This window comes from Bos indicus x Bos taurus, chromosome 19 (assembly GCF_003369695.1).
Source record: "Bos indicus x Bos taurus breed Angus x Brahman F1 hybrid chromosome 19, Bos_hybrid_MaternalHap_v2.0, whole genome shotgun sequence".
In the NCBI taxonomy this organism is placed as follows: Eukaryota; Metazoa; Chordata; class Mammalia; order Artiodactyla; family Bovidae; genus Bos; species Bos indicus x Bos taurus.
This window is the reverse complement of record NC_040094.1, coordinates 45,939,481-45,952,819: the sequence shown is the minus strand read 5'-3', so window position 1 is coordinate 45,952,819 and position 13,339 is coordinate 45,939,481. Positions and strand designations below refer to the sequence as shown.

Genomic DNA, 13,339 nt, shown 5'->3' with positions numbered 1-13,339 from the left:
GAGGTAACAGCAGACTGTATCACCTCCTAGGGGGAGGCGGGAGGCCAGGGGCAGGGGTCTTTGAGGCTCATCTTGTCTAAAGCCTGGTAAGCCCCCACCCTGGACAATTACAGGACCAACCCTAGCACCAGGCCAGGGTTGGCACACACATGCACACCCACCCTCACCAGCTGCCCCCACTGCCTCCCTGCCCCAAGCAGGTCACTTGGAGGAGGCAAGTGTCAGGGAGGAAGTGAGCAGAAGGACAGTGGCGGGGGGGTGGGGCAGGGCAGAGAATGGGGGATGGGGAGAACCGCGGAGGTTGGGGTGGGGGGGCCAGGCGCAGCCTCAGCTTCCTGTTGAAACCTTTCAGCTGGAGAATGAATTGCTAGAGCCGGGGCTTCCCGAAGAAAAGCTCCCTCAAGTGGAGCCAGAACAGAAGCCCAAACCCTTCCCACAGACAGAGCCCGAGGCCAAACAGGAAGACCCCAAGCCCCAGGGGTACAGGGAAGAGTTCCCCCAACCCTATGGAGACGGGCTAACGAAGCCAGACATCAGACAGCTGAGCATGAGGTCCAACTCCAGCTACGTGAGTTCCATGGACGAGGACTACCGCTCCATCCACGTGCAGACCTCTAGGCACCTCTTCTGGGTAGACAGGCTCATCCAGGTGTCAGAACACAGCCTGCAACCAGTGATCAGCACGCAGCCCTTCCAGAAGAGCACAAAAAAGACCACCATATGCCCTGCCCAACAGACGGTCCCCAAGGACACTGAGAGCTCCAAGAAGCAGAGCCAGAACCCCAGCGCCCAGCAAGGCCCTCTAGACAAAGCCTCCCAGAAGACTCTAAGCCCCGAGCCGTCCTTCTGCACACCCACCATGGGCCTGGAAGAGCTGATCAATTTCGCATCAACCCTGGCCATGGCCTCCTCCAGCAGGATGGACCTGCCCAGATTGCAGCACATGATCAAGACCACACCCCAGAAGGCCATGCCACCTCCCACAGAGCCTGCCGTGGATCATGCTGCCCAGCCCACCACGGACGAGCCAGAGCAGGGAAAACTCACGAAGGATGAGAAGCCGCCAGAGGAACCAGGAGAAGCCAGGAAACCACAGGATGCCCCAAAGCAAGAAGATGAGGACGTCCCTCACCCTTACCTTGACCTCAGAAAGCCAGGGTTCAAGAGGGCCACCATTGAAGGGGAGCTGAAGTTTCTCCAGTCCCCGACCACGTCCCCTCAGCCAAAAGGAGCTGCAAAAGAGTAAGTGAGGCTGCCCCACGGCTCCCCCTAGGATGTGCAGGCGGGCCCACTCCTCACACAGCCAAGGGGGAGCTGGGGACAATGGAATGAGGGGCTGGCTGAGTGATGTCTCCACCTCAGTGACCTCATAAAGGCTGCTGGAAACAAAGTTCCGGTGGGCTGAGGTGCAGTGCCAAGGCCAGGCTGACAGAGGCCTGGGGACCATGGAGGGTAAGCGCTCCAGGGTGGGGGCAGGGACTTGGGTTCGAAGCCGGAACTAGAATGCCATTCTAGCGTTAGGAGGTCTCTCACCATGAGTGTAGACGGCCTCACCCTCACTGGAAACACTCACGCTCTTTCCTACTGAGAACCCCTAGGTCTCAGCCCTGGGCCCTTGATATGCCCAGCGAGGCAGGACTGAGGACTCTGGGTTCTCCAGCACCCCGCGCTTCCTGGTGATGAATGAACATGATGGAGGGGCAGCTGCCCATCCACATCACACAGCAGGAAGAGGCCGTCTGAGCCCCTGCGCCCTCCTCAGAAAGGCCTCCGGGCTCACCCCTCCTTTGTCCTTCCCACCAGGGCCTAAGTGACACTCTCTCTTTTGCGTTGCAGCTCGGTGCCGGGAACCATGAAAGGGAATCCATTATTCCTGAAAATCCATTTTAAGCTGTCATCCCCCTCCTCCCCAGAGAAATGACTAGACAAAACCAGTAAAGCCTCCAGTGCTGGCCCCCTGGCTCAGACTTTTTGTGCAAATGCTCCTGGACCAGTGAGCTCCTCTGGCTTCAGCATCCTGGTCTCCAATGCTTAGAGATGCCACCTGCACTGTTAGCCACCCCAGCACCCCCTTGCCCCCCACGGGCTCCATCAGCCCTGTGTGGTCCCTGCTTACTCCCCCCGCACCGCTCCAGACCTCTAGGCCAGCATCAGAGAGTCATGACTTGTCTTGGCAAGACCTCACTTGTGCCCTGTCTGAGGCTTCTTAGATGTAAAAGAGACATTTGGGGATCATCTGAGGCGAGAGCCTCCTGGAGGTGGGACTGGGCAGGCGAGAAGGCTTCTGGAAGGAGTTCTTCCCACTTCTCTCATGGTGAAGGCCTGGAATGGGGAAAGGATGGTGTTCAGGGCTTGAAGAAGGAAATGGCAACCCACTCCAGTGTACTTGCCTGGAGAATCCCATGGACGGAGAAGCCTGGTAGGCTGCAGTCCATGGGGTCGCACAGAGTCGGACACGACTGAAGCGACTTAGCAGCAGCAGCAGCAGCAGCATCAGGGCTTGAAGGAAGGGAAGAATGAAGCCGAGGGACTGGTCCTCCAGGGGCCACCACCTCCACTCAGAGGTACCTCCAGTGTAGGGGAGAGTCCATGGGTCATGATGCACTTCTGCAGGCAGCCCACACACACACACACACACACACACCAGCTGCTGACCAGCACGTGACACAGACATTCATGTGACACAGCCACACGCAGGTTGAAGAAGCATGTTCCACACATACCAGGCACATGGGCATGCACACACACAGTGCCTGTGACCCAGATGCATGCACCCGGATGCATGAGCCTCTCCACCGTGGGGAAGAAGGGACAGTGTGGGGAAGCTTCTGGAAGAGGAGATGGCAACAAGAGGGAAGAGAACTTGGAGTGTGGGGATGGAAGTGGGTAGGAAGAGGGAAGTCAGGGAGAAAGAGAAGGGGAGACAGCACCGAGGCTTGGGGCCTAATGAGACTCAAGACCTCCTCCGGACCAAGGCTCCCCTTCAAGTGAAAGCCCTACCTTGCAGACCCTTAGAACTCTGCCCTGCCTTGAGAGGGGGCTGAGGAGGGAGGTGCCCAGGGTCAGGGAGAATGGGATTAGGAAGGGGTGGGTTTCCCAGGTGGCACTGATGGTAAAGAACCCGCCTCCCAGTACCGGAGACATGGGTTCAATCCCTGGGTCAGGAAAATCCCCTGGAGGAGGGCATGGCAACCCACTCCAGTATTCTTGCCTGGAGAATCTCTGTGGACAGAGGAGCCTGGCGGGCCTCAGTCCATGGAGTCGCAAAGAGTCAGACGTGACTGAAGCGACTAAGAAACACGCATGAGCACTCAAGAATGGGCCAGGGCCAGAGAAGGGGGCAGGTGGCTGGAAGGAGGGATGAAGAAGAGATGCAGAGGTGAGTGTCTGGGGAGGGACTAGGCCAGCACTGGCATCTGGCTACTGGGACACATCTTCCCAGAGGAAGGGCTCCTTCCCGCCCAGGGGGCCTCGGGTAAGGTGAGCCACAGTCCCGTCTTGGCTGGACCCCACCTTCCCATGCCTTGACCTGGGGCCTCTGGGGCCTACTTCTCTCCTGCACCTCAGCCTTCCTGTTAGCTTCTGGCATGGAGTCACAAAATTTAGATGCCTTAAGGGAGCAGAAACTCAAAAGACTAAAAGTGCAGGTTCCCCAGCAGAGAGGAGCAGGCCTGTGGTGAGGGTGGAGCGCACATCCTGCTGACAGTTGTTCAGATCCACCCCAAACCCAGCCTGGGGGACTGCAGGCCTGGAGGACAGGCCCAGCCTCCAAGCATGCAACTCTGCCTTTCAGGCAGCAGAGGGCGGAAGACCAAGCGATCACCATCGGCAAAGAGAACATCCAGGTGACCAGGGCGGAGGTTACTCCTCCAAGCTAGTGCTTCCAGAATCCCCCAGAGAGAGGGCTGTGGGAACAGGCTGGCAGGGGGCCGGTCCTGGGAGGTGAAGCTGTGCACCCACAGGTCTGGTCCTGGGTGCCCTGGAGTCAAAACACTCAAATGGGCTGGACCCCTCAGCCCTGTCTTCTCCTCACCTCCAAGGCCTCCACAGAAGCCTCAAAGACTGCTCACGCAAGACCCAGGAGAGGAGCAGGCCAGCAGAACCCAGAAGGGAAGGTTGCAACAATGTGCTGCCTTCCTGACCCGGAAGGAACCAGCTGCCGCCTTGGCCACAGGGGCTGAGCAGGCTTCCCAGAGGACCAGACAGCTCAAGGGCCTTGAGGCCACCCACACAGTACAGTCAGACCCTCAGACCCGGTCTCAGAGGTGAGGGCAGGGACCAGGGCCAGGGCTGGGGTGCTGGGTCGAAAAGCCTGCCTGACTCTGGCATCGCTCAGCAGCAGATGCAAAGAACTTTCCACTCTCTTCCCCCTAACAGAGGCAGCTTTGCAGACAAGAACCTGCTTCCCCTGACAGCACGGCAGCTGGCAGGTGAGGGCCTCAGGACTGGGAGCAGGGAGGAAAACTAGGGTGTGCTCAGAGTAGAAGAGGTTGGAGACACAGCAGAAACCAGTGACTGTACTGTAACCTCTCCATGCCGGTCTAATTTGCTCATTTCTGCAATCCCAGGGATTATGGCTCTGTGCATGTGTGTGTGTGTGTGTGTGTGTGTGTGTGTGTGTGTGTGTGTGTGTGTGTGAAGAAGGGAGGGAGGGGTTGTTGGATAGCAAGGTATGTGGATAGTGGATGGAGAGATGGTAGATGGATGAACAGGATGAAAGGAATAAGGGAAACTGGAAGAAACAATGGGAAAAAAGGATCTGAAGTCCCTGCCCCTCTGGGGTTCAGGGCTGTGGGAGTAGAGGTGGAAGGAAACACTTCTACATTTGGGGGCCCCAGTGTCCCTACAAAGATCATGCTCTGATATCTCCAGGGGTCCCTCAAAACAGAATCATTCTATTCATCAATAGTTATCAGTGCCTGCTACAGGCCAGGTTGCCAGCAGGGCTCCTGAAGCCTCCAGACATTGGAGCCAGACCACCCGAATCGAAAGCCCAGCATGGCCCCTGTGGGTGGTGTGGTCTTGGACATAGAGTTTTTAACACTTTTTGGACATGAGAACCGAACAGACACTTAACAGGTACCAACACACAGCAACCACTGTTCTTTACCTGAAGTTATAATGCCCAGGGAATCCGTGAACCCAAGTCTTCAGTCTCATCTGAGCTAGAGTGGGTGAATCTCAGAGTTCCTGTGCATGGGTTCACTTGCCCGCCTGCCCCCTCCCCACCCCCAGCATTCCAGGATGTCTTCAAACTGTTCAGCTCCAGCCCAACAGGCTCCGTGGACATGCGCAGTATGAAAGCTGCCCTGTCCAATGTGGGTGTCCAGCTGAGCCCTCAGGAGATGTGTGAGGCTCTGCGGCAGGCGGACTTGGATGGTGGGTGACCCTGTCCCTACCCTCATGACCTCTCCCACCTCTAGCCTTGAAGAATGCCTCCACTGCCCACAAAATCCCTGGTCTCATCCTTTTCTAAAGTCCCCTCTTGCCGGAAGCCTGCCCTGATCACCACACCTAGCCCCTCACCCCTAAACATTTCTGCGGTGATAATCCTCATCCTGACTTGGGGCTCCCACACAGCAAGGGCTATTTCTCCCTGACTTGACCTCAGAAAATGCTTGGCCAGAGGCAGGACTGGACATTCTGATGCCTAGAACTGCTGGCAAGCCTTCTACAAGGGGTCAGGCACCTACAGCACCCCCTCCTCTCTCTCTCTTCCCAGGTGATGGAACTGTAAGCTTCAAAGACTTCCTGGGTGTCCTCACTGACAGCCACCGCCTGGCTCAGTGCTTGGGTGAGGGGCAAGGCTGGTGGGGCAGGAGTGGGTGGGCCTGGCCTGGGGAAGGCTCCTCCTTACCTTTCCCCATGTTCTCTGCCCCTAGGCAAGGTGAGGAACAGCTGGGCCTATGACCCCCAGGGCTTGCAAACCCTCTTCTTAGAGATGCTGTTCAAGCTGATGAGTCTGGGCTATGTGCCCTTCAAGTCGGTACGGGAGGTGATGAGGTGGGCACAACTGGACCCAGCTTCGAGGCCCAAGATAGGGGGAGCAGACTCCCGGTGCAGGAGTCCCCAGATGTCCCTGCCCCAGAGAGGAGAGCCTGAATTTTGGGTCAGTTTCCTGGGTGCCGAGTTGCCCCCGATCAGATTCCTGTCCCACTTTAGTTTCCTCACGGGTGAGATGAAGAGGACTGGGGGAGACGCTGTCTGAGGCGGCTGCCCACTTTTCTCCTTCAAGCTACTACTCCAAGAAGCAGCGGTCTCTGCGGCTCAACGCAAGCTGGAAAGGTCGGTCCCGCAGCCACGGCCGCAGCGGGCGCTCTCACGCGGGCCTCGCGTTCTTCTGCCAGGCCGCGCGCCTCATCGGCCTCTCCAATGCCGAGCTGGCGCGTTCGCTGCACGGACTGCACAAAGCGGGTGCGCCCGGGTCTGGGCGGGGACCCGCGGGACTGGGGACTCTCTCTCACAACCGGTTTTCAGGAAGGGCCCCTCCTTTTCCTTCTACCCGCTTCCTCGCCCCAGGAGCGTGCAGCCCCTACTCCCAGATACCTAGCCTGAACGGGGGGACGCAGCCAGAATCCCACACGCAGAGCCGAACTCCGCGGCCAGACGTCCGACTTCCCAAGTCGTACCAGCCCAGTCGCCCCAAGCGCGCGCCCAAGAGCGGGCGGCTCAGCCAAGGTGAAAGTCGACACAGGCAGGGCCAGCGGGCGGGGCCGGGTTATGTAGATAAGGGGCAGGGCATGTGATGGTGGGGCGGGACCGAGAGGATAGAGGCGGGGCAGACAAAGCTGGGACCCGACAGATAAATGGGACAGACGGGCGGGGAGAGGAGGGACGGGCAGAGTGGAAGCAGAACTACAAGAAATTGGGACCTGACCGGGAGAGATGCAATAAGAGATAACTCTTACTGCCATCTCCTGTTTGACCACTTCCAATTTACCTTGATTCACGGACCTAACATTGCAGGTTCCTATGCGATATTGTTCTTTACAGCACGACTAAGGATCGACTAAGGATAGGGCGGGGCATAAGAAAAAGGGGCGGGGGACCCAAGTAGGAGGCAGGACTGGTGGAAATGGGCCGGCAGAAAGGCGGACTCAGGTGGAACTAACCCTGCGTCTCTAATCCGAGCCGCAAGCTTGACCCTCCGGACGCCCCCTCCGCGCTTCCGCAGGGTTCGCCAGCCAGCTACTAGGGTGTATGTGCCCTTCGAAACTGGCTCCCTCTCCCCCAACTCTGATCCAGAAGCAACCCTTCTCCCCCTCTCCGGCCTATTTGCAGAGACCTGCTACGAAGAAATTGTACAAATACAAATAAAGTGTTTGCTGAGCGAAACAGGCAGCTCGTAGTGGGGGCGGGCATGGAGCGGACACGGATCTTTTGCAAACGTCTTTATTAATCTTGTATAAAAATAAGGTCCATGGAGAGTCCTCGGAGCTGGGTCGGGGTGGGCAGAGTGGAAGGAGAGCGAGGTTACCCTTTACATAAGTTACAGGCTGGGCTCCCGCTCAGGCTAAGTATGGCTGTTGGGGGAAGACGGGGTGCTGCAAGCAGCATTTGGGGGGAGGGGCCAGAGATCCTCTCCCTGTGGCAAGATGAGGGGTGCCCCTGCCCATTCGAGGGGCGCCCAGGGATGGGGACCTTGGCGAAGGAGGCTGCCCGGCCCAGCCGAGCTGAGTCCCACCTTCCTTGAGTCCCGGATTGCCCCTCCCCGCCCCCGGCTCCCAGGCCTCGCAGTCCATCTGCAGAAATAGTGACTACAGCGAGAGGTCAGAAGTGACCTGTAGCGGGGGTCCCGGTGGGCGCCGACGAGCGCTTCGCCGGCCTGTGTCTGCGCGGATGTAGGGCTGGTTCCGTAGATCTGGCGGTGGAGAGGAGAGACATTTACTTTTCAGGGGGTCTGCCCAGGCTTGGGACACCACTCAAGGGCACGGGCCTCACCCCTCCAGGTTGTGCGCACGTGGGAGGGAGCCTGTTTGTTTATCAGACCTCCTTCCAACACACCCCAGCCCGGTGCCTGGCCCAGGAGAGGGCAGATGACTCAGACCCCCCAGGAGCCCGCAGGGCTGTGAGCAGCCACTGGGATCCGAGGCCGGGCTGGTGGGTACCTGGGGGCTAGAGGGGGATCTCCTCTCCCAGGCTGGCCTCATAGAGGAGCCTGGACGTCCTCTTGCCGGTGCGAGCAGTGAAGGGCACCGTCTTGAGCACTGAGGGTTGGAAGGAAGGAGCCAGGAGAGAAAGGAAAAAGGGAAAAAGACAGAAAAAGTAGCAAAGAGGCAGTGAGGCAGACAGATCCTGACCGCCCCCCCGGGGTTGGGGGGTGGATGGAAGACAGTGTAGGACAGACCCAGGACAGGACAGCACCTGCCAAGCCCCCACCTGTGATGATATCTTCAATGGCCCCATCACGGTCACCCTCATAGATGAGTGGCTCTTTCTGCTGCTTCCGTTTTAGCTCAGAGATGAGGTCCATCTGTTGCCGCCGGACCTTGGGAGGGGACTGGGGGGAGGGCGAGGGTATATAACTCCAGCTCCAGGATCCTCTGTCCCCCTGTGCCACTAAACCCTAAACCACCTGCCTGGTCCCCCACAATAACAGCTGGCATGAGGAAAAGGAACCCATTCCCCACCACAGGCTACAGAGGCATCCTGGCCTTGAGTAGGGTCAGTCCATAAAAACGAGGATGCAGAGGAGGACCAGATCTTTGGGATGAAGATACCAAGCATCAGCATCGCTGGATCCCAGTACCAAATTCAGCAATAGTTGCCTACCTTGGGTGCTTGGGGCTCCCCTTTCCCTGCAGTGTCAGTGCCTGCCTCCTGGGCAGCTGCTTCCTTCTTCCACTGTTCCACCTCCTGCTCAGCTTTCTGAGGAACCAAGGTGGGTCTGCATGAGGGGAGTCATCCCTTCCCTAGTCCACCCCCAGCAGAAATAGCCCCCACCCCTCCCACTGCCCATGTGGAGAGGCTGCAATGCCCCGCATGGGTCCCAGCCTGCCCATCAAACAAACATACCTTATAGGCTTTGATGAAGCGACTAAAGAGGGAGAAGAACATGGAGGGGGATGTGGTCTTGGGGTTCTCTCCGAAGTACTCCACCACAGACTCGTAGGCTTCCTGTGGGCACAGGCTGTCAGCCTCACCAGCCCAGACCCCTAAGGCCCTGACCACTGCTCTCTACCCGCTAGGACACTGGCCACTTCATCTCTCCTCCTCCAGGCAGGTGGCTGCCACCTCCTGTGCCATCCCCTAAGGTGTTCTTCCCGGGTCACAGGGCTCCAGGCCTTGGCTACACAACCCTACCTAGGTGGTCCTTCACCCCCACCACAGCCTCCCCGCCTCCCTGGCCGGGGGCCAGCCCCAGCCCACCTGAGCTGTCTTGCTGTCTGCCAGCAGTTTATCCATGACAGGTGAGTTGACCCTCAGGAACTCCTTGAGCACCACACAGTCATCCTGCCTCACAAACTCCCTCTGGGTCAACTCCAGGCCTCGCTGCAGGGAGCGGACATCCCCCAGCACGCTGTCCAGGGACACTGAGTGGGAGGTGGGACAGTAGAGAAGCAAAGAATCAGAGAGGCAGCATTCCCATCCCATTATGTCCTGAGCTCCCCTGGCTCTCTCCCAACCTGTATCCATCCCCAGGGCTGAACCCCACCCCCCACCCATACCTGAGCCGGCCTTGTCCAGAAAGTGCAGGTCGCTGTGGAAACCTGTGAGCTGTGGGTACTTTTCAGCAATGACCTTCACCAGGTAATGCAGCAGCGTCTGCTTGCGGTCAGTCGACTTCATCTCCAACAGCTGCAATGAGGACCTGCTGTAAGCCACATACCCCCAGCCATCCCCCATCCCGCAGGTCAGGGGGCCCCCTCCTTCCCCGCTTCCTTACCGCATCCAGACTCTGAAGCCGGAAGCCATAGGCTGCTCCACGCTTGCTGCTGTTCATGTAGTTGCCAAAAGCCAGGACAATCTGCAAGAGGTGGGACAGGTGGGTGGTGGGGAGCTCAGCCGGGTGCCGGGGCTGAGGAAACCCCCTAAAGTATAAATTACACAAGAAGACAAGGGGGCTAGGAACAAGCCACTCAGCAGCCACCACACTCCTGCATGGATGCCTCAGGTCCGTGAGGCACACATACACGTGTTTAACACATGTGCACAGCTAACACCATGGCACACCCAATTTGGTCATCTGCTGTGCTGTGCTTGGTCACTCAGTCATGTCTGACTCTTTTCGACCCCATGGACTATAGCCCCCCAGGCTCCTCTGCCCATGGAATTTTCCCAGGCAAGAACATTGGAGGGGGTTGCCATTTCCTACTCCAGGGGATCTTCCTGGCTCAGGGATCAAACCCACGTCTCTTGCATTTCCTGCATTGGCAGGCAGATTCTTTACCACCTAGCCACCTATTCCTACTCAAGTCTGTGCTGCTCACACCTCATCTGAAGCTGTGGGGTCAATGCCCCTCTCAGCCATTTCTATTGGTTCTCAGACAATAGAGGCTGTGCTAATGAACCCTCAGGCAGGGTGTGAGGTGGGCTGTTGGAATGTGGCCCTCAACCCCACCTTAGCATTGTCGTCCTGAGCCTGGACGCAGCACCACCAAAAGCTATGTAAACACAAATGACAACAAAATCAACAACAACAAAGCTACTGTGACCGCGGCGACCACCACAAGTGAGAAGTGAGACCCCTACAGTGGGTGCAGCCCAGGGTCACAGGGCAGGGCCTGGGTCTCCCTCTCACACAACCCAGAACACACAAGCCATCATGGGTGGTCTCTTGCCTCCTAGGCCCTTGCCCTAGGGTCTCACCTCCAGGATCTGGCGGAGTTTGTCCGAGGACTTGATGGACATTGAGGCTGCAATGATGGCATTCAGTTGCTGGGGGAGGGATGGGGGAGGCATGGTAAGTTGGGGCAGGAGCAAGGGGGAAGCTGGTAGGAGGCTCCAGAACTCTCAGATGCCCTCTCGGAGACCAGGCTGCCAACTGCCTCCTCCCCCATCCCAGCCCAGGCCACACCACCCTGCCAGCCCGCGCACACCGGCATGAGCATCTGGGCAGTGTCTGGGAAGTTGCCCAGGAACGTGAGTGTGTTCATGCGCTCTGGCAGGCGGGGGATGCGGCTGAAGCGCAGCATGAAGCGGTCCTCCTCTGACAGCTCCTCTATCGGTCGCTGCTCCCGCTCGAAACGAGTGATGAGGCTGCGCTCATACTCTGTGGGCAGGAAGCGGGTCAGCAGCTCCAAGAAGTCCAGGCCAAGGGTCTGCAGGTCATACCTGTGCGGGGAGGGGCCAGCATCACTCCACACCCACCAGTTCTTGAGAGGACTACCCCTACCCCATCACTTGATCAAATAAATGGACTTAAGTATTTGCTGTTACCAACAGCTTAAGAGAGTAAGAGAGTCAGAGGAAGTTGGAAGCTAGGAAGCCTAGAATCCCAGACATATATCAGTGAGATACCCAAGCTGTAAACGCCTGAGCCTGAGTGCAAGGAAGCAAGAAGACAAAAGGAACATCTCCACCTGGGCATGGAATCACAGCATGACCTCAGTTTTCTTAACCTGAAATTGGGAACACAGTTTCCTCCTCTACCCTCTGACCAGCGTTGGTATGAAACTTGATAGATACTGTCCCATAGCTGGACTCTTTTACTAGGATCTGCCCAACAACCCCGTCCTAGCGAGGGGCTGGGCTGCCCACAAGCCCAGGGCAGAGGCACTCACGTCTCGATGGCCTGGCAGATGCGATCTGCCCCCAGGTTGCCCTTGCGCAGAGTGATGGCCAGGTTCTTGGCCCGGTTGGCCTCGATGAGCGTGGCTTTGCTGGGGGCCTTCTGGGCTGCCTTACTCTTGAGAGCACTAAGGTCTACGCTGGGACCTTGGGACTTAGTCTTGAACTGCTCCTCGAAGTCACTCATGTCCAGCTCCTAGGGATGCAGGGAAAGGAGGTGGCGCTGGGTGGGGCCGGAGTCTGGTGCGATCCTGGCTGAACATTGTGCTCTGTGCTAGAGCCATCTACCCAGCCCTGACCAAACCATCAGCAGAGAGACAAAACAGTCAGTACTCGACCTGATCACAGGCCTTAATGGGGAAATGGGGGAAGCAGATGAAGCAAGAGCAGCACCCCACCCAGGGGACCTAGACTCTAAGCTGTTTCAGCTGAAGGAAGAGCTCAACTCGCCAGGGTTAAAAAGAGAAAAAGGACATTCCAGGCAGAGGGACAGCATGAGCAACAGCCTGGAGGCAATAGAACACATCCCTTTTAGAAAACTGAAAGTGAGGCCCTGGGTGTCTGAGGAAAGGTGGTGAGCGAGGCGCCTTCGAGGAGGAGAGGCCAGGCTTAGGGGAGGTTGAGCCCCTCTACAGGGATGCAGGGAAAGCCTCCAGGGGAATCAGGACACACTGCCTACTAGATGCACTAAACCAGTTTGGTTTAACCCCCATTCCTGGGCCTCCATGCCCTTCTCTGTAAAATGGGTAGAGGAGGTGACCACCCCCCATGCCCAGCATGATCCAGGAAGGTCCCCTCCTCCTCCGGTGCCCACACTGGCAGCAAGGCAGAGCCACACTCACCTGTAGCACCTTCTCATCATTGAGCTCAGTGAAGACAGTGCCTGTGATCTGGTTGGGTTTCAGGGCTACCCAGTTTAAGAGTGGCATTCTGAACTTGGTCTGGATGGGTTTCTTGGCCTTCACTCCTGAGACAGAGGGAGTGAGTGATCACTGGGGCAGTAGGTGGTGGGATGGCTGGAAGGAACCCTACCCGGGTCCAGCGAGGACAGACAAGGCAAGCTGGAGGCCCACAGACAGAAGGTCCTGGAGGACAGTGAAACCAGAGCCCCTCCCTCTATCCTCCCTTCCCTTCCCCTCTGCCCTGAGCAGTCTACTCACCTGGGCCCATCTCTGAGTCAGGCCCTGCTTGAGCATCAGTGGGACCTCCCGGAGGCGGCGGGGGCGGCGGAGGAACCTGCCCGTCCGCGCCGGGAGGCGGCGGGGGCGGCGGGGGCGGGGGCGGCTGGTCGCCTGGCAGCGGCGGCGGGGGCGGGGGCTCGGGGCTGCCTGGGAGGGGCGGGGCCACAGGGGGAGCCAGGGGTGGGGCTTCCTGCTGGGAGGGGAGACCAGGCAGTGGGGGCAGTGGCGGTGGGGGTGGAGGGGGCGGGGGCGGGGGCGGTGCCGCTCCAGGAGCGGGCTCTGCTGCTCCAGGAGCCGGCTCTGCTACAGGTGGGAGTTCCGAGGCTAGAACCGTGGACCGAGCGGGAAGAAGGTGGTATCAATTTCGCCTCCCCGCCCTGCGCATGCGCACTGGCCCCCCCGCGGCCCATCCGCACCTGAGCCACGCC

General features: G+C 58.6%; 3 protein-coding genes across 6 annotated transcripts in view; 2 read left to right on the top strand and 1 right to left on the bottom strand.

Moving 5' to 3' along the window:
- The first annotated feature begins 302 nt into the window (after window positions 1-302).
- Window positions 303-1,980, top strand: SPATA32 (spermatogenesis associated 32). Its single transcript, XM_027517301.1, has one exon. The coding sequence runs from the start codon at window positions 548-550 to the stop codon at window positions 1,244-1,246; it is 699 nt and encodes a 232-aa protein (XP_027373102.1). The 5' UTR covers window positions 303-547; the 3' UTR covers window positions 1,247-1,980.
- Window positions 1,446-7,317, top strand: LOC113878339 (spermatogenesis-associated protein 21-like). The gene is given in 12 exon segments (XM_027519354.1): window positions 1,446-1,452; window positions 1,837-1,840; window positions 3,794-3,845; window positions 3,898-3,962; window positions 4,041-4,265; window positions 4,378-4,430; window positions 5,236-5,379; window positions 5,723-5,794; window positions 5,883-6,003; window positions 6,236-6,414; window positions 6,520-6,684; window positions 7,139-7,317. Coding segments are annotated over 12 exon segments (1,266 nt in total).
- A 59-nt stretch (window positions 7,318-7,376) lies between these two features.
- The window catches only part of FMNL1 (formin like 1), a 43,804-nt gene continuing 37,841 nt past the window's right edge, over window positions 7,377-13,339 (bottom strand). For 2 of the 4 annotated variants that reach the window (XM_027517772.1, XM_027517774.1), the window contains 13 exons: window positions 12,891-13,235; window positions 12,573-12,697; window positions 11,724-11,926; window positions 11,040-11,274; window positions 10,810-10,878; window positions 9,887-9,967; window positions 9,669-9,798; window positions 9,370-9,533; window positions 9,016-9,117; window positions 8,773-8,868; window positions 8,380-8,500; window positions 8,109-8,207; window positions 7,377-7,861 (listed from right to left, as the gene is read on the bottom strand). In XM_027517772.1, the coding sequence (XP_027373573.1) occupies window positions 8,116-8,207; window positions 8,380-8,500; window positions 8,773-8,868; window positions 9,016-9,117; window positions 9,370-9,533; window positions 9,669-9,798; window positions 9,887-9,967; window positions 10,810-10,878; window positions 11,040-11,274; window positions 11,724-11,926; window positions 12,573-12,697; window positions 12,891-13,235 (1,763 nt within the window). In that variant the 3' untranslated portion in view covers window positions 7,377-7,861; window positions 8,109-8,115. The remainder of the gene's footprint in view (window positions 7,862-8,108; window positions 8,208-8,379; window positions 8,501-8,772; window positions 8,869-9,015; window positions 9,118-9,369; window positions 9,534-9,668; window positions 9,799-9,886; window positions 9,968-10,809; window positions 10,879-11,039; window positions 11,275-11,723; window positions 11,927-12,572; window positions 12,698-12,890; window positions 13,236-13,339) is intronic. The other 2 variants (XM_027517771.1, XM_027517773.1) reach the window with 1 other exon arrangement.